The sequence below is a fragment of the Ambystoma mexicanum genome, chromosome 1p (assembly GCF_040938575.1).
Source record: "Ambystoma mexicanum isolate Mex_15411 chromosome 1p, UKY_AmexF1_1, whole genome shotgun sequence".
NCBI classification, from domain to species: Eukaryota; Metazoa; Chordata; class Amphibia; order Caudata; family Ambystomatidae; genus Ambystoma; species Ambystoma mexicanum.
Genome location: NC_090921.1, coordinates 974,589,922 through 974,608,515, shown reverse-complemented (window position 1 = coordinate 974,608,515; position 18,594 = coordinate 974,589,922). Strand labels below are relative to the sequence as shown.

At 48.9% G+C, this 18,594-nt stretch overlaps 1 protein-coding gene across 2 annotated transcripts in view; it reads right to left on the bottom strand.

Annotated features, from left to right (window-relative positions):
• Nucleotides 1-18,594, bottom strand: part of LOC138582601 (septin-7-like) — a 403,409-nt gene that overhangs the window by 94,570 nt on the left and 290,245 nt on the right. For both annotated transcript variants that reach the window (XM_069654032.1, XM_069654023.1), the window contains one exon: nt 14,858-14,954. In XM_069654032.1, the coding sequence (XP_069510133.1) occupies nt 14,858-14,954 (97 nt within the window). The remainder of the gene's footprint in view (nt 1-14,857; nt 14,955-18,594) is intronic.

Sequence of the window (18,594 nt, the reverse complement as noted above, 5' to 3'; positions counted from 1 at the left end):
AGTGACCTCTCCTCCGGGAGCCAAAGGCCTCTCGCGTGAAGATCTCCGATGTGCGCTCCCCATCCCTCCAGGGAGGCATCCGTCGTCACCGTCTCCTGGAGTGCTGGGGTCTGAAAGTCTGTGCTCGCCGCGAGATGCGCGCGGGTGCCCCACCACCGAATAGCTTGGCGGAAGAACTCGTTGAGCGGGATCTTGTCTTCAAAGCTACCCGCCGCTTGCATCCAACAGGTGTCGAGGAACTCCTGTAGGGGACGCATCCGCAGCCTGCATAGGCGCACCAGGTAGATGCAAGAGGACATCAAGCCGAGAAGGGACTTGATGGACCTGCCCTGGCCACAGGATGGCCTTCGTCCTTTCCTCTGACGGAGAAGCCAATCGTGCCACTGTATCGAGCTTGGCTCCCAGAAACAGTGCGACCTGCAACGGAACCAGGTGGGATTTGGGGAAGTTGATGGAGAATCCCAGATCCGTGAGCAGTTGGACGGTCTTCGCTGTGTGCTCGACGGCGAGCTCCCTTGTCCTTGCTCGGATGAGCCAATCGTCCAAGTAGGGATAAACGTGGATCCCCTGCAGGCGCAGTCGCGCCGCCACTGGTGCTAGGCACTTAGTAAACACCCTGGGCGCCTACTTCAATCTGAATGGCAGGGCCTTGAATTGGTAGTGCCGTCCTTGGACTACGAATCTGAGAAACTTTCGGTGTCCTTTTAGAATGGGGATGTGGAAGTAAACATCCTCCAAGTCCAGCGGCGATAGGAAGTCGCCTTCCTCCAGCTGTCCTAGCACGTGCTGGAGGGTGACCATCCAGAACTTCTATGCCTTGATATATTTGTTTAACCGACGCAGGTCCAGGATGGGGTGCCAACCACCTGTCTTCTTTCTGACGAGGAAGTATCTTGAGTATACTCCGAAGCCCCGGAGCCTCTTCGGGACGAGCTTGATGGCACCTTTCTTGAGCATCGCCCTTACTTCTAACAGCAGTTGAGGGACGTGATTTTCCTTCCCGGTGACAGGAGGAATGCGGGGGCACTTCTTTAGAAATTCGAGAGTATGGCCGTGGGCCAGGGCATCCAACACCCAACAGTCGGTGGAGATGGACTCCCACACGCTGACGAACTTCGCCAGCCAACCTCCCACCGGGGTGCTCAGGTGGAGGCCCGACGCTACGGCCGGTTCAGTCCTGCTTGGAGGGGGCCTTGCCGTCCTGGCCTCCTTGGCGACGAGATCCTAATGACTTGCCGCACCCTCTGTAGGCCTCCTGCGACGAGGAATAGGCTGCCTGGCGGTACGTAGAGGAGCCACCGCCGAATCCTTTGAAGGCACCTTGCTTGCCTCCGGAGTTCCGAAAGGGCGGCCGTCGTCACTGCAAAACTCCCAAGGCCCGAGTCGTCTCCGTGTCGGCCTTGATGGCCTGAAGTGACTCATCCACTGTTTTTCCAAGCAGGTTGTTCCCATCGAAGGGCATGTCCAAAACTCTGGTTTGCACGTCCTGGCGGAAATCTGTTGCCTTGAGCCATCCCCGCCGTTGAAGGCAAACACTGTTGCCCATCTGGCGGAACCCGGTGTCAGCAATGTCCGACGCCACCTCACCTTCCTGCAGGATCTCCAGGGCCTCTGCCCTCTTGTCCGGTAGGAAGTCCAGCAGGGGAGCGATCTTCTACCACAACTCCCTGTCGTAGCGGGCCACAAGTGCTAGGGTGTTGGCCGCCATTAATTGTCGTCGCCGCAGACGAGATGACTCGTCCCATGGCGTCCAGTTTCTTTCCCTCGCCGTCAGGTGGGGAGGTTGAAGTGGAAGCCGTCGCCCCTGCTGCTTTCTTCTTGGCCACCACCGAGACGACCGAATCCAGGGTCGGCTGTGCCCTAAGGCACAAAGGGCAGAATCGGGGACCCGGTACTACTTCTCGTACCGATCCCTCTTGGCAGGCGTCGTGGACGGGTTCTTCAGGAGAGCAAGTCCCTCGTCCCAGATCTCGTCAATCAACAGCACCGCGAGGACCGTCTTCCTCTTGGCCTCGCGCTGTTGATAGAGGAAGCCTTCCTTCTGTTCTTCGGGGCAGAGCTGGAAAAACTCAGATGCCCTGGCAATCATGGCGTTGAAGGAGCCAATTTTGTCGGGCGGGGAGGCCCGAAGGGGTGGTGATGGAAGGCCCATCCTGTCGTCACCACCGTGTTCATCCGTCCCCGTCGTGGCCGTATCGGTTCCCGTGTCTTCCCTAGGATCAGGAGAAGGAGATGAAGGCTGAGCGGGCCGCAAGGGCTGGAAGGGCGGGGGTGAACTCTCCTCCGCTTGTTTGGAGGGCTTCCCGACGGGCCCGGTTCCGCTGGGTCGTCCGTTGGGGGTAGAGGCAACTTGGTTCTCATCTCCGTGCATAAGGTCACCTCCACAGGCTTCGCCAGGGCCGTCACGACTCCCTCGATAGAGGCCTTAGCCGGGTGAATCAAGGCCTTCACCACCTTAGGCACGTTTGAGGCCTTCAACTTGGGGGGAGGTCACTGCCTCGCTGCCCCTCGGCTGACTCCTTCGAGATCGACCGGGACTTCTCCAGAAGCTTACCCAGGTTCTCGGATTTTCTCTTCCCCGAGCCAGAGCGTTGGCTCGTGGTCGATGGTGTCAGTGAAAGTGCGCCCTGCCTGGCAGCCAAGGAGCCCGACCCTTCAGCGCTCCCGGCCTCGCAGTGCTTTGCCTTCTGTTGGGCCCCCGTCACCGGAGCGCCCTCAAAGGACTTAGAAGACCGCTCAGACCTCTTCTCACCTGCTGGGCTCTTTCCTTCCAGCCAGCTGGTGAGGCGGACACGCCGATACTTCATGGTCCGTTCCGACATGTTCTTGCAAAACGCACAGTCCTTCTCCATGTGCGTTTTGTCTTTGTGAAGGCAGTAGAAACATCTTGAATGCTCATCCTCCTTGAAAACATTCTGTAATCTGCATCCAGGGCAGTTCCTGAACAGCTTGGATCCGGGCGTCGAGCTTAATCCTCCAAGAAGCGTAACTCGACGAAACTTCGCCCTTGAGGGGCGTAGAAAATTCCGAAAACGGGTCCCCGTTGATCGGAAGTAGAAACGGTGGAGCTTGAGGCTCGATTGACCGAAAAAATGAGATTAAACTCTTTGAAAAATCGCAAAACGCAGTAAAAGCTCGAGGGCTAAAGCACGAGGACTCCCAACACTTGAATGTGCGGTAAAAATGAGGATGGCTGCCAGGGGAGGGGCTTAGGGAGAGGGCAGTCATTGGCTGGGGGGAGTATGACCCAGAGACCAGTGATTGGTTACTACTAAGAAAGACAGATGAGAAACAAAACCGATACTGATTTTTTCTTTACTGAGGATTCCCAGCCTGACGACGAAGAATATTCATGAGCATGTGAATCCATGCCAGACCCAATGCTGGAGAACAAAGGTGCGACGGGGACAGGAGTCTCCATTGAGTTGGAGGCCTACTTTGTTGTTTCAATATTCCGTACACATATCGGGACAAGTATCGCCTTGCCTTGTACTCAAATACCTTTACGTACGTGATCAGTTCAGAGAGTTAGATTGGGAGTGCATTGTTTATGTATGCACACTAAGCAGGCTTCCTCATCATTGGACCTTCTTTGGCCACGTTCGCGTCAGATGAACTGGGCACAGTTGGTGCCAAACTCGCTGACTGCATTGCGCAGGGTAGGACTTGCCCCTTTCCTCGGAGTCAGAGTCGTGCCTGCGCTTCTTTTTCTTGTGCGAGGAAGTGTGGTGCAACTCGATACACGAGTGCAATCGTTTTTCATTTTAGGACATGTACCCGCTTTCCTTGACAGGGGTAGGACCCTTGGTGTCTGGCCCACAGGACTTCGCAGCCGAACTAGCCTGCAATTTGCAAGAGGGGCCTTACAAGCGTCAGTTTTGCTGAACACTCCCTCAAAGCTTTCTGGTTCATGGCCCGACAAGAAACGCATTGTGCAGTGCTGTGTTCCGCTCGCAGACACCACACACAGATATTGTGCGTGTCTGTGAGGGACAATCTCAAGTTAGTCTTTGCAGGGCTAGAAACTCGACAGTTTGGGTCTCGACATTCGGCGCAGGTAGAATTTAAAGCTGTGTTCCGTAACAGGGTGCTGAGCTCACAGAAAAAAGGAACTGGACGTGCGGGGCGTAATGCATTCTTTAAGTACAGTAGACGTCATGGAGTGGTTCGGTCGATACACAAGATGGTCAAGCGACTACGTCTAGCTACACTAGAACCCCAGTCGAAAATGTCTGAGCAGCAAATGCTGGATTAGGACTCTCTGGGAGAATGCAATCCATTGAAAGGGAAAAGCAGGTGAAGATCAAGTGCAGAGTGAAGTTAAGAAAGCAGTGGCTGAGTTGGCAGAAAGAAAAGAAGTTCTCTGGTGGAGGAAGAAACCGACAGTGTAGAGATGTAGAAAGAAGTGTCAAATGAGTGAAGTTTGTGTCCAGAGAAAGTGAGCTAAGAAAAGGGGCCTGGTGAGGAGGTTAGATTAAAAGAAGATGAGTGGAGAACATGAACGGAAGAGTACATTGGGGCAGCTAGAACTCCAGAGGAAAAGTGGAGAAGATTAACCCCTTAAGTGCCAAGGACGAGATTTCTGATATGGATCCAGAGAAAATCTTCGCAATCTTCAGAGAACTGGAGACTCCCACTCCCCCTCCAATCCCTTAAATAAAGACAAAGAATGGTGTAACGACATTCAAGAGGCCATGCTCAATAAGCTGAACACCCTACAAGAAAAAAATCATCAGCCACCAAAAAGCCTTATCACGACAACTATCTGACCTACACCAGAACACCCCCATCCGAAATCTCAGCTTTTTCATTACAGGAGATGACAGAATAGGAAGTCGAAACCATACTCAACTCGATCATAACTTCCAACTGCAAGGGCGACTCATGTCCGGCCCAACTCATCAAGGACAGCGCCCCCACAGAGGTACCGTTCTTCACAGCATTCATCAATGCTTCTTTCAAATCTAACCAAGTGCCATCCTGCCTCAAAGCAGCATGGCTGAGCCTCCTGCTGAAAAAACCCACACTTGACCCAAAGTCACATGGGAACTACAGGCCCATCACGACGGTTCCCTTCCTTCTGAAGATTCTGGACAACGCAGCATACCTCCAAGTACAGAAATACCTTGAAGCTCATCACGTGCTTGGTCTCCGGCAATCCGGCTTCCGCCCCAACCATGGTACAGAAACCATATTATTGGACCTTAAGAACCAAATCGATGACCTCAGAGATGTAGGCAGACCGGCTCTCCTACTAGTCCTCGACCCTTACGCGGCGTTCGTCCGGGTAGACCATGACACCCTCTGCCACCATCTCTCAACAGCAGGCTACTTTTCATCAGACACCACTGCATGGATCGCATCCTTCCTCAGGGGCAGAGAAGTGAAAGTTTCTTCAGACCAAGCCTGCGCCCAACCGCATCTAATTAAGTGTGGGGTCCCGCAAGGGTCTTGCATATCTCCTACACTGCACAACCTATTCACAAGATCACTATTCAAATATCTCGATTCAATGGGCATCACATACACCAACTACGCAGACGATACACAAGTCCTCATCCCTCTTACAGGCGACTACAAGGCTGACCGAAAAACTCTTACCTCCATCTACACCACCATCCAAACTTGGAAAGGCGGAAAATTGGCTCTGCCTCAACAGCGAAAAGACAGAACTACTTATCATCGGATCGCCGTTCAGAATAAAAGAAATGGGATCCCAATAGGACTCCTTCCTCATGGACAACTCCCGCATCTCGGTCTCTAAGTCAGTCAAAGCTCTGGGAGTATACCTGGACTCGAACCTCACCATGGATAGACAGGTGAATGCAATCTCCTCAGCAGCTGCCTACCACTCGAAACGATCACTGCCGAAAGGGCCCTTCCTTTCACAGCAAAACTCCTTCACCATCGCCTGAGCAATCATAGGTTCCCGCCTAGACTATTGCAATGCACTACTAGGCACATCAGCAAAAAACCTCAAACGGTGCAGAAAAATGCCCTCAGAGCAGCCACTGGAGTTTCTAAAAGAGGCCACATCTCGGCCACAAGGAAATCTGTCCACTGGCTACCCGTCAAGGAACAGATCCTTTTCATGTCACTGCCACTTACCCACAAATGTCGCCAACACAGCACCTTGCGCAAAGATTCTCTGTGCCCCCCTCAAACAGACCGATCAGATCCAGCCACACCAACCGACTAACCATTTCAAAAAGCATTAGGTCCAGAGCAGGCAGCGCTAGCTTCCCATTCCTCGCAGCTACCAACTGGAACCTGTTACCCCCCTATATCAGAGGCATCAAGTCCCACCTGGTCTTCAGAAAAGCAAAAAAAAACATGTTGTTCGTGTAAACCCCACTTTGGACCTGGTACCGTATTGTATGTACTTCTCATATGTCTGTGCTCATCTTACCAACTGTATAGCTAATGTAAGGCAACCATCCATGTACAGGCTAATGTAAGTCACTCATCCATTGTAACCTGTACCGTCTACCGACTATTGTAACCCTGCACCAACCTCACCCCTGTAACTAAGACATTTCCTTGAAACAGCTCCCGATGCTCCTGGGCTGCTAGGCGCTTTACAAATACAAAAAAATAAAATAAATATCTCCCCTGTGCATCTGTGTATGTGCTCTAAACGGAATGACAGGGATTTTCTGAACAAGACTCCTAATTCCACCCCTTTTTTGGGGGCCCGAGGCCCATATTGTTTCTCCAATGTCTCTCCCCACAATCCTGCGTTTCCCCCCCACGGACATATTTCGTCTCTTGTACGAATAATATATCTAGTCGGGATTGCCTATACTGTCGTGCCAGCATGGATCTTTTCTGAGGAGAGTTTAACCCCCTTACATTCAGGGACCCAAAGGTTATGCCATCAATATTTGCCATTGTGGTGTATACATTCTGCACTGGTAGCCTCCAGGTTCTGCATTTTTAGTGATTTTTGTAGCCTCCTCCCTGTAATGAATCTGGTTTGCCATGTTGTTAGCGTTAGTATATGTGGTTCAACGTTGTGGTTCTGATGCCCTCTAAATTCCAATCAAGTGTTTCCCCCCCTGCTCCCCATCCCTTTCCCACGAGAAAAGCTAATCCTAGCATTCTCTGTCAACCAAGGAGACGCCCTAAACTCAACAGAGTGGCCCTTTTCGGGCTTTATACAATTATACACTCTTTTGTAAAAACATGCAAAGGATGCAGTATTAAGTAACCTGAGAGAATTAGAACCATCCCTCTTTAAGTCGGGCGAGCCCCATCCAAAAAGAAAAAAGGAGGGGCTTGCACCTTCCATTAACCTGCATACCAGTAACAATCAAAAAGTGAAAAGCTGGGTAGAAAGCATTGGAGGTAGGTCGGTGTTCATGCTCATGGAGTGTTCAGGCGCTTATACTTCCATTTCATTTGCACCTGCCCTCTCCTGGGTGGCTTTGGCACTGGGTCCGGTGTTGGCCCCTCCGGCTTCCTGCGGGGATCAATGTCCATGTCTTCTGCTGAGCCTCGGAGGTGTCGCAGGGCTCTTTCTGCTTCTTCTATCGTGGTGATTCTAAAGTCTTCTCCCCCATATTCAAATGACGAGAAGGGGTGGCCCCATCGGTAACTAGTTCCTTTTTCTTGCAACTAGATCGTGAGGGCGAGGCATCACTACTTTTGCGAACGGTCATGGCCGAGAGATCTTGATGGAGCATCACTTTTGCACCTCCGAATTCAATCGTGCCCTTTTCCCTCGCCTTCAGCAAGATTTCTTGCTTTTGGGTGCAATAGTGGCATTTCACAAGGACCGGCCGGGGACCTTCGCAAGGGCCCTCCTGCTCTGGGCACTCTGTCGAACTCCAGCTTTGGAGAGTGTCGTCATAGAGGGTCCGGATAAGGGTTTTTACTTTCTTTTCCAGGCCTACCAGGGATTCCCCCTGCTCTTCTGCTAAGTCCAGTATCCGAATGTTCGATCTTCTCTCTATGTTTTCAAGGTTCGAGCTTTGCTTCCACGTCGCTTTCCTCTTGTTCTAGATCTTGGAGTCGAGCTTCATACTGCATCGTAGCCATTTGCCCCGATTGCTGATTATTTTCCACAGCTTCGAGTCGGTCCTCGGCCTTCGCCACTCTAGTCTGTAGATCTGAAACTGTTTCCGTGAGACTTAACTTCATTGTCCTCATTTCCTCAAGCAAAAGCCGGATGTCTGATTTGGTGGCGCTGTCTAGGTCATTGCCTGGGATGTCTGCCAAGCTTTGGGCTTCATTTGATTCCATGGCTGTGTGCCATAAAGCACCCTTGGGTGGCATTTTTGTCAAAATAGCCCCGGTCTTCTTTTTTCACCATTTCTTTGTGTAAAGGTACTTCTTGAGATTTACTCTGCATGCCAAACCAGGTTTGGTCCCTTTGTTCGTTTTGTCTTTGGCGGGATTCACAGGTGAAGCCCGCCTCTGGCTCCAGGGTGTCTGGTGGGGGCAGGAAGGGAGGGAGGTGCCGAAACTCCCTGTGCTTAGTCTCCTAGGAGACAGGAATGCACTCCTAGTTGATTGGCCGGCTAGCTGTCCGGGAAGAACAGCCACCCTTGTAGGTGATTCACAGCCAGGCTGGAATGAATGGGAGAAACGTGCTTAAAAGGCAAGCCTTTTTGGCTTGGAAGGCAGAGTCGACCACTGGACGAAGGAATCCGAAGAACAACTTTTAGAGGACGCCTGCTGCAACTCCTGGACCATTGGTTTGCCCGGTGAAGCCCTGCTACTGTGCTGAAACTCCAAATTCGCATCGACAGAGAAGCCCCAGCATGGACTACTTCTCCCTTTCAGTTGATGGGACCAATCAACTCCAAAGTAAACCACCTGCACATCGCTCTCGAAGCTGGTTGAAATTCCACAGAGTTGCTGCTGGAACCCCGACACCAGGGAGAGGAACACCAGTTTGTGGGCATTGCTTTTAAACTGGCCAAGAGACTCCAGGAAGATCCTCTGGACTCCCAAGAAGCAGGACTGACCGAGCCTGAGCCACCTCAACAGAATGTTGGACCCCAGATGCATGCCCTTTGCTGTAGACGCGAGGAGCTGAAAGACCGAATTGCCACTTGTTGGAAGATAGCCGGTTTCTGTCGGTAACCGTCCCATTGCAGTGCAGGAGTCCCCAGAAGTCCTCTCTCTTGTCCCCACGACTGAGGCCAGGAACACCACGATCTGCAGAGCTGCACAGGAACAGAAGTCATCTGCTGCTTTTCTTCTAACTAAAGGTACTGTAAAGTCTAAGAACTTACCTCTTGTTGTAGATTTGTTTCTACTCTTCACAAGACATTTCTACATACCTGCAAGAAGTGCTTCAGCTACATAGACTTTTGCCAATTGACTTTGGCCTAGCCTGTTGCCACTTAAAGACTTCTCTCCTCCGACACTGGGGCGGGTTGAAAAGTATTTGCCTGCTTAAGAATAATTGTGATCCCTGGTTTGTTCTGAGTAACCTTTTCTTTGCCACACCTCAGTGCTATTCTAAACGCTAACAGTACCAGATCAATGTCCACAGTGTCCTAACAATTTGTCACCTGAGGGTGTAGAAAGTGTCTGTGTGGCATCCCCAATGGGTGATTTCTGATTTAGAAACTAAGAGTGTGTATTTTGGAGTTATTTGTGTGTTGCTATAAAAAATTGCTCCCTTCTAAAGAAGGCTTATATAAATGACAGGTAAATAAATTGTTTTCTCAAGAAACTTTGAATTTACGTGTTTGCTTGAATACTTGTCACTGTGAATCTTTGTGTAACCACTCTACTGCTCGCATTGACCCCTCTTGAGATCAGTCTGGCTGCTCCACTGCGCTACCAACCTGTGTAGTTCAGACTTATACCAAAGGTTGGGTCCTATTGCCAGGAGGCTGAGATTGTTGTCGGGCTCCCTAAGAGCACTACCCCAAATCTGCTGAATGCATTTGTTTCGAATAGTTGCTTGTTGATGGGTACAAAGTAGAGAAGAGAGGTTAAGCACACATCAAAACAAAGACCCTACAATTATTTAAAAAAAAGGCACCAATCGCCATTTGTTAAAACTTCAGAACTCCAACCCTAGCCTGTACCAAGTCTCTGCTAGTCTTTTTGGTGTCCTAAAAGGTTCCTGAGGAAAGTGCTAAGTCGTCCAGGAGGGCCCACTCAGATAGTGCAGGAAAAGTACTGTAGTTAGTGCAGAGCAGATGCAACAAGCAAATAGGGAATTAAAGGTCTTAAGTTTGTAGTGAAAGGAGGAGCAACAACCACCCCTGAGGTTCCAAAGATTGACCCACAGAAGTGATGGCCCCAAAGAGGGACTGATCTGACACCACTGTCCTGGGCCAGTCCTAGATAGCGCCAAGATAAGCAGGACCATGCACCCAATGCAAACCCAACAGTGAGAGGAGTGATTTATGAGGTACAAATGATCCCAAGACCCACAGCCTTAGAAAGTGAAGAATATAGTCCCAGGGAACAGTAAATTGTTGGGGCAGATATCCCTCACCGCCGTCAGCGTGCAGTGTTGTTGGTTCACAGGTCCAAGAGCGATCACAGACAGTCGTCTCTAGGTTTCTGCAGAGACTTCAGACTGTAGGGTGGGACACAGATTCGGTCCCACAATGAAGTCACCCTTACGGAGATCCTCATGGATACAGATATTGCATTGAACCTTGAGGTAGCCCGGAGGCACACGGCTTCAGAATACCGGTCTCCCAGCAGGGTCGTCCCCTGGTACAGTGCAGCACAGCAGATTTACAGCATCCTAGCAGAGCCTCAAGGATGCCCGCAGAGTTCCAGATGTTTTGGACAGCCGGATGTTCTTGCAACGATGAACAGCTGAATCCAGGCCTGCACACTCCAACAATTGAAAGGATGTAGCACAAAACCATGACAGGTGACTGGTTGGTCCCGCCAGCTGGAGTGAGGAAGGCACCTCACAGAGGTTTTCCCTGTCAATTAGGAGGATGAGGTTCATGATGCAGTGGTATTGACTGAGCCAATGTTGGTTTCTGCAGCAGTCCTCTGGCATCCCTCAGTCTTCTTGTAGTCTGTATTTTATTGAGCTTTATAAATAGCCTTCGCCAAGCGCTGCACATGACTACAGAAAACAGTACATAAAATATGAAGCTATGGAAACAAATGAGCTGCCAGAATATTTTAAGATAGGGAGAGGGAGGATAGAAGATGGAGCTTTAGGCAAGTACGAAAGATGTGGAGGGAAAGGGACGAACAAATACCAGGAGGCAGAGCTTTCCAACATTTGGCTGCAAGAATGGGGAAAAAGCAGAAGCAAGAGGAGGCACAAGGTGGTTTAGGAGAAGACAATAGATGAAGATACTGTGAGCAAAGAGCACGGAGGGGATTAAGATAAAAGCAGCATCTTGGGGAGGAGCAAGTCCATGATAACATTTGAAAACAATACAGAGCAAATGGCAAAGAAGGCAGGAGTCATTAGGAAGAAAGGTGATCAAATACAAGGGGTAAGAGAAAAGAGATGACAAATAGCCAATTTGAAGAAGAGACAAAGAGGGGTAAGGTGTGAAGAAGGCAGGTGGCCAATAAAGTGCAGAATAGTTGAGAGAAGAGTGAGGGAAGTATAGCAGTGTGAAAATACAGAAAATGATTATTATTAGATGAAAGCAACAGATATGGATTGAGGAAATGTGAGACGAGAAGGAGATTGAGGAGGCAATGGGGACACCAAGACGATGTGCTTTAGAATAAAAGCTAACAAAGAAAGAAAAAAAAAAAGACCCCGGGAGGAGAATGGGAAGGGAAATATGGTGTAAACAAGAGGATGTCTGTTTTGGAGGGGTTGAGATGTAAAAAGCAGGACAACATTGAATATTGGACAGAAGCTAGATGCGCAGCGACGTAGTAATGAGGGGCATCTGAGAAGAAGAAGAATCTTTGAGTCATTTGCAAAGAAGTAGGATGAAAGTTTAAAAGATTCAACAAGGGAGATGAGAGGAATAGTAGAGACAGAAAAAAGCAGAGGATCTAGGCCAGACCCTTAGGGGAAACCATTAAGGAGAGAAAGAGGGGAAGAAGTGTGACCTGCCCAGGAGACAGAAGTCTTTGGATCTTCTTCCGCTCTAGTAGCCGATATCATTCCTGGGACCAGCTCATCATCTTATACCCAGAATCTGGGCTGGAGGGGCGCGTGATCACAGCTCTCCAATAAGGCACTTGCAACATTCAAACTGGAAGGTGGGCTGGCCAATAGTGTACAGCTTTCCTCTCTGAATCTGCCCAGCAACATCCAAGCCCCTGGAGGAATATTGATTTGGGAAAAGATTCCCACCCTACCCAATTCCTACCAGCTCACACACAAAGCAGTGCCTTCAAGGACTTCTTGCAAGAATACAGGTGTAGAGTGTAATATCTTTTGAGTATTGATTTTAAAATAAAATCGATGACACTCCTTGTCGAAGACAACATTTTCCAAATGTAAGCAATTTAACTGTTTGTAATTGACAGTGTGTACAATTCAAATATTTGTTCACAAATACAGGGGCATTGTGTGTTGTGTATTTTATTTCAGTTGCTAATTTATATGCACAATTAGATAGTTTCAGCAAAAGCAGAAATGTGCGATTGATTCCGGAGTTAGTATGGACTGATGCACATCGCTCCTTCCCCAACCTACCCCTTACTCGCCGTCCTTAGGAACCCCACCCTCCATCTTCCTCACACAAAAACCTGTGATGCACCATTTGCTCAGATCTGACCATCTCTCACCACATTAATGCTGTCTCCAGATCTTACACCTTCTGCATTCTCAAGCAGAATTTTCCCTATCCCGCATACCTTCACAGAATCTCTGCAATCATGGTCATCATCCTCTCTCGCCTCGACTACTACTCCATCTTTCTAGGCGCCCCTGCCTTTCAACTCAGAAAGCTCCAACGGATCCAAAACTATGCAGCAAGGCTCCTCCTTGAACTCTCCCCTAGAGATCAATCTCCCCTGCACTAAGAGTGCTCCACTGGCTTTGCATCAGCCGACGGGCCACTTTCAAAGCCATGTGCATTACCCACTGTGCCCTCCACATGAAAGGCCCCAAATTCCTCCAAAACAAACTTACACGCTACCACCCAAACAGTTATCTCAGATCAGGGACAGCCCACCACCTGGCAGTCCCCCCCCCCCCTTTCGAGTTCTCTAGACTCCGAGTCTCCTCATTCTCCATCCTAGCATCTACCATCTGGAACTCCCTCCCCCTTCTGTCTCACAGAGAACCACCTTGCCTTCAGGAAGGCCCTCAAAATCTGTCTCTTCCCTTCCGCAACCTGACACCTGCGCCACCCCACACATCCACAAGGGCCAGCAGTACGCACCCCACTACACCCGCCTGACCCATGTTCCCGCCCTTTCCATTCAGCTACTCTGCTTCGTGGCTTATCAACTGAGCCTCACTACCGCACTTTTACTCATTCCCTCCCCCTGAGCCACCGTTCCCCTTCCATCAGAGTAGCCTGTGTAGTTTGCCCAGAGGAGCCAAGGGGGCATCCATGATCTCTAACTTTGAAGACATCCGAGAGTGGGCCAGGTATAGCACTTAAATGGCTTTGAGGGTGGGCAAAGCATCACACTTGGACAGACCTTGAGGGTGGGCAATGAGCCGCACCAGAATGGATTTGGGGGTAGACAAGTATCATTTAGATTGTTTGGAGGTGGGAAACGTATCAGATTTTATGTATTTGAGGGTGGGCAATGTATTGCACTTGGAGGTAGCCGGTTAGGACAGTGCATCACTCCTAGATGAACAGTGAGGTTGGGCAATGTATTGAGCCTGTATGGATGTTAAGGGTATGCACGGGTTTTACACCTAGATGGAGCTCAGAGGGTGGGCAATGTATCATATATAGCGAACATACGTATTCCTTTCTCGCTACGCCCCTTCAGATTTTAGCCGAAGGCGCAGCCTCACTTCTGCATGCGCCTACTGTCCTACAACTCAGGGGGGGTTGGGAGGGGGGGGACACTTCAACACCTGTGCCATAAGAATGCAACTACCCTTCATGACAACAAAATTCAGACTGCAGCTTCACACAATATCCATCCTCTTGACCACACTCCCCAGCATACAACTCTCCACCCAGCCACGTACCAATAGTCATGGGTGGCTAGCCGAGACTTGCCCACCCCTCGTAACCTTTAAGGACTTCATGCACACATGCATCTGAACACCTTATTTTCCCATACTCTGGACTTCGATCCTTCCAATGGCCTTCAACCTACAGCGCTTTGGGACCATATCCATGGTGAAAGGAGCTATGCAAATGCCGAAAATTAATGAATATATGAAACGAAGGATTTCATATTCTGTATAGTCTTAAATAGGTGTGGATGATGCAATAATATTTGGAAAGGTTTATATCTTTTGTTGTTGCATATGGGCCTCAGTGCTGTTTTATGAAACAATTCTACTGCACAACATGCTCCAGGGGTCACATTCCACAAGTATGGCAGAAGAATGCAGGATTTAAGGTACTTTGGCAAATGTCCATTTATTGTTAAATTCTATCAGAAAAGGAGTACTCCTACATCATGTTCCATATAACAATGCAACTGAACTAGCAAGCAAGTGTAATGATTATGGAAACAAGTGAATTCTTAATAGGCAATGAATGACAGCAGAGTTACTAGTGACAAACTAGTCCGCTGCATGCCACCTCTGCATTCAAAATGTCGACTCACATCCAAAGGTCTTCTTTATCTGCACAAGTCTTCATGTCCCTCAAAATCAAACCAATTCCGCCTTTCCATGCCAGAAACCCCTTCCGCTCTGCCCGCCACATTCTTAGTTAAAAACCAAACTACTCCTCAGCTGAGAATCTTCCTAGCAAAGTTCACCCCCCAGTCTCAGTCAGATTAACAGATTAGGCCTTACCTTCTGCTACTCCCCAGGGGTACTGGCGGCCTCGCACCTTCTTTCCATTTACCTCAATCACAGCATTGCTCCCAACCACAGCCAATGGCATGCGCTCCTATGAAAGAAAGGTGGGAGTCAAGTTGTGTAAAGCACAATGAAATTGGCCATCACACAGACCAGCCGTAGCTACATACAAACTACATCCAACAATGTCAATTGTGTAGGAAGTTTGTTTGGTGGCGGTAACCATGACAAAAGACAGTATTATATGTTCTCTTATAAACACTGATTATGCAGATGCACACAGCAGAGGAGCACCATGGCCATGATTAGTGACATCACAGAGCAAGACCAAGAGAAAGCCATTATTGGTTGGAAGAAAGTGGGAGAAACCAGAAGAACTTTAGTCAGGACAAAGGCATGCCCAGTGACATAAGTGACGTCACATGTGACGTCAAGGCATAGCACACTGTTTGCCTAAGAACAGGAATTAGGGTGCTGGTCACCAGAACAGGGCTAGTTACATATGATGGGACAATCCGCCATGGTTGACGACTGAAGAGCAGAATTGTACAGTCATAGCATGATGTTGAGACAGGCCCTCAAGATCAGAGGATGATTCGAAAGTGCATTGTTCAAATATTTAACAGAGTAAATAAAAACACCAAGAAATTGGGGGCAGGGATATTCTGCTAGTTTACCTGCCTCTTTCTGTACAGTTTTAACAAAATGAAAGAGGGCGGTTGCTGCTGCCGTGGTTATCGCATTGGATTTATTTGGGTGGTTTGTCACACCCTTTTAACAAACCCTTTCTTCTACTTTTCAATTCAGGTGTATGATACAATATGTTATATGGCATTTATAACGCGCCTCTACACAAGTGTTTCTAGGCGCCACAAGACAAGGGAGGGAAGACATGGCAAACAATCCTACTAGGCCTTATGTCATTCGAATTGTACTAGTGCGATGACGAGAAATGCAGGAGGAAGGGAGAAGGTAGGGGGTAGTGCGAGCAGTGCCGCAAGGCTGTGTAAGTGCAGCCAGGGCAGTGCAGCTCTGGCTGAGTGCAAGGAGGGGGGCTTTACGGGTTACAGATACAGCTCCTAAGTGCATGGCAGAGGAATGGAAGACTGGTCATGGTAGAGCCTGGTACCCAGCGGGATGAGGGTACCAAGCAACCAATCGGTGCAGCAGAGAAAGAGAGAGAAAGAGAGAGAAAGAGAGAGAAAGAGAGAGAAAGAGAGAGAAAGAGAGAGAAAGAGAGAGAGAGAGAGAAAGAGAGAGAAAGAGAGAGAAAGAGAGAAAGAAAGAGAAAGAAAAAGAGAAAGAAAAAGAAAAAGAGAGAAAAAGAGAGAGAGAAATGAGAAGGATCTCAGTCTTAGTGGCGTTAAGGCAAAGATCATTGGAGGCACACCAATCCTGAATCAATGACCATCAGGAATGAGCAAGGGAGGAGAGGAGACTGACAGAAGCCTGAAGGAGAGCAGAGTGTCATCTACACAAAACTGACAGTTAGAAGAGAAGGTGGAGATAGGTGAGCCATTCAACTTCCCTGAATTCCGAACCCTGCAGATGTCACAAACTAAGCTTGCAGAGGACCCCTGGAGTGAGTTAAACCAGAATTTAATAACGAGAAACCAGTGCTAAAGAGTCTCTGAAAGTAGGTGAGATTTATCATCAGCCCAGATGTTAACCTCTGAGGGAGGTTTCAGCTTTTCCATTCAATGGAAACAAAGTAAAAAGCTAATCAATTGTTCTACAAAAATGTTCTTAGCCGTTGAAGAGGGATGGTAGCGTTGTGGTCTCAGTGGTGGAGAGGAAAAGTTTACCACGCAGTTAAACTAAATGCATTCAGATGTCTCAAATTAAGGGACGATTTGAACACAATGGCAAGGTAACCCCCTTTTTCCAGTCTGTCAAGACATAAAAGCGAATAATCAGGGTGGTGTGTGATGGCCAGTACAATCATTAAACCAAGGGACATTATATCCCAGTTAGTGTCCGAAATTAAATCGTGTCGTCATGACCTATGGTTTTTTACCAAAGAACAAATCTGGTATTCAGTACAGTACCAGCTACAAGCACATATAGCGCAGCTTCAGGAATAGAGCACTTTCTGGAGTATGCATAAATAAAATGTTTTTTCAAGAGGGGTTAAGTCCCCATTTATCCCCAAGAAAACACTACTCCCGAACTTAAAACTTAGACCTGGCCTGAAGACCCCAACCTCTTTCACTACACTGGACACTCGTATGCATACAAGCTGGCATATTCTAATAGAATAACCCCAGCTACATGTGTCATTGGTACCAACACAAGGAGGCCACATGAGGAGGCATGAAATCATGATCAACATTCTGGTTGCTTTGAAACAGGAAATGCTCGCTGGATATAATGGGAAGTAAAAATGTACAAGGTTGTTGTAGTAGTGGCAGTGGTGAGAGGCTAGAATGAAGACGTAGAGGCAAACTGAAGCCTGACAGTTGTAATAATTGGACATGGAGAAGTAGGGGGAACAAAACGTGGAGAAAGCAGCTGGAAGGCAGATCGGGAGTTCTTACACCCGTCGAACGCCAGGGAAAAGCTGAGGAGACAGACGAGTGACTTGTGTGTCCACTGGAAGAGTCGGCTTAAGTGGAAGTGCATCATATCAGGGGGGAGGCAAAAGTCCCTCATAAGCCCCACGGAAAGCAGGTTGCAAGGCAACACGGCAAACCGGACACCAGAGTTGTCAAGAGGCGTAAACCCATTTGAATGGCAAGGGGGAAGCCGAACGACAAGAAACAAGGGGGGAGACTGCCAAGCGGTTTTCCGCCTCAATTGAAGCATGACCGCTGGAACCTGGAACTGGGAAGTGTCGCTAGACAAACCGAACAGCCGGTGTGCAGAAAACCGGACTATCAACCTGGTAGCGCAGGCAGTGCTCCCCACGGAACCTGTGTGCCAACACCGACACTTTGGGTTACAAAATAGGGGGCAGAGTCAGAGGCACAGCAACTTTAGCAGCTGGTGCTGGAGACATGGGGGTCAAGTCACTGGAGACCCACTGAGATCCTGGTAAGCAGCTGGAAGAGCTGCCGTACTGCACACATGCATACAAGGTACCAATCTAATTATGGGGGAGCCAGGTACCACAGGGAGAGGGATCCCAACAAGAGGGGTAAAACCAATCTCGGGGAGAAAGTCAATAACTCCCTGTAATGGCGAATTACCATGTTTATGCTTGATTCCCATCTCCTAGTGAGACCCCCAGCACTTTTTGCTGGACTTCTGAACTTTCTTTAATCCTGAATGAGTGGAGCCTTTTCCCACTCATTCATTCTTATGTGTCTGTCTTTTGGAACTCTTTGTTTTACTGTCCTATAGAGTCTACTTTCCTCCATACCTCTTATAAGGCATATGTATTTTACTATTGCAGCATACAGCGCCTTATGGGCAGCGTTATGGGGACCCTTTGAGATTCGGTTTCATATCCTAGAGTAACTACAGTTCTTAAGGATGACATGCATTACTTACCGTAATAGCATTTCTGATGATTGTATCTGCTTAGATTCACATGCTGTGCATATGGTCCGACATCCAGTGGTAACCGCGGAGTATTGCATCTTGTCTTTCGGGGACTGAAAGGGGACGTCGGCATAGGCATGTCTGTAACACTATCCCTATCGTTTAGTGCACCCAAAATCCCTCACGCGCCAAGGTCCCTCTGCCATGAGGGAGCCCAAGGCTATTGTGAGAACATGAAGAAGAGAGAA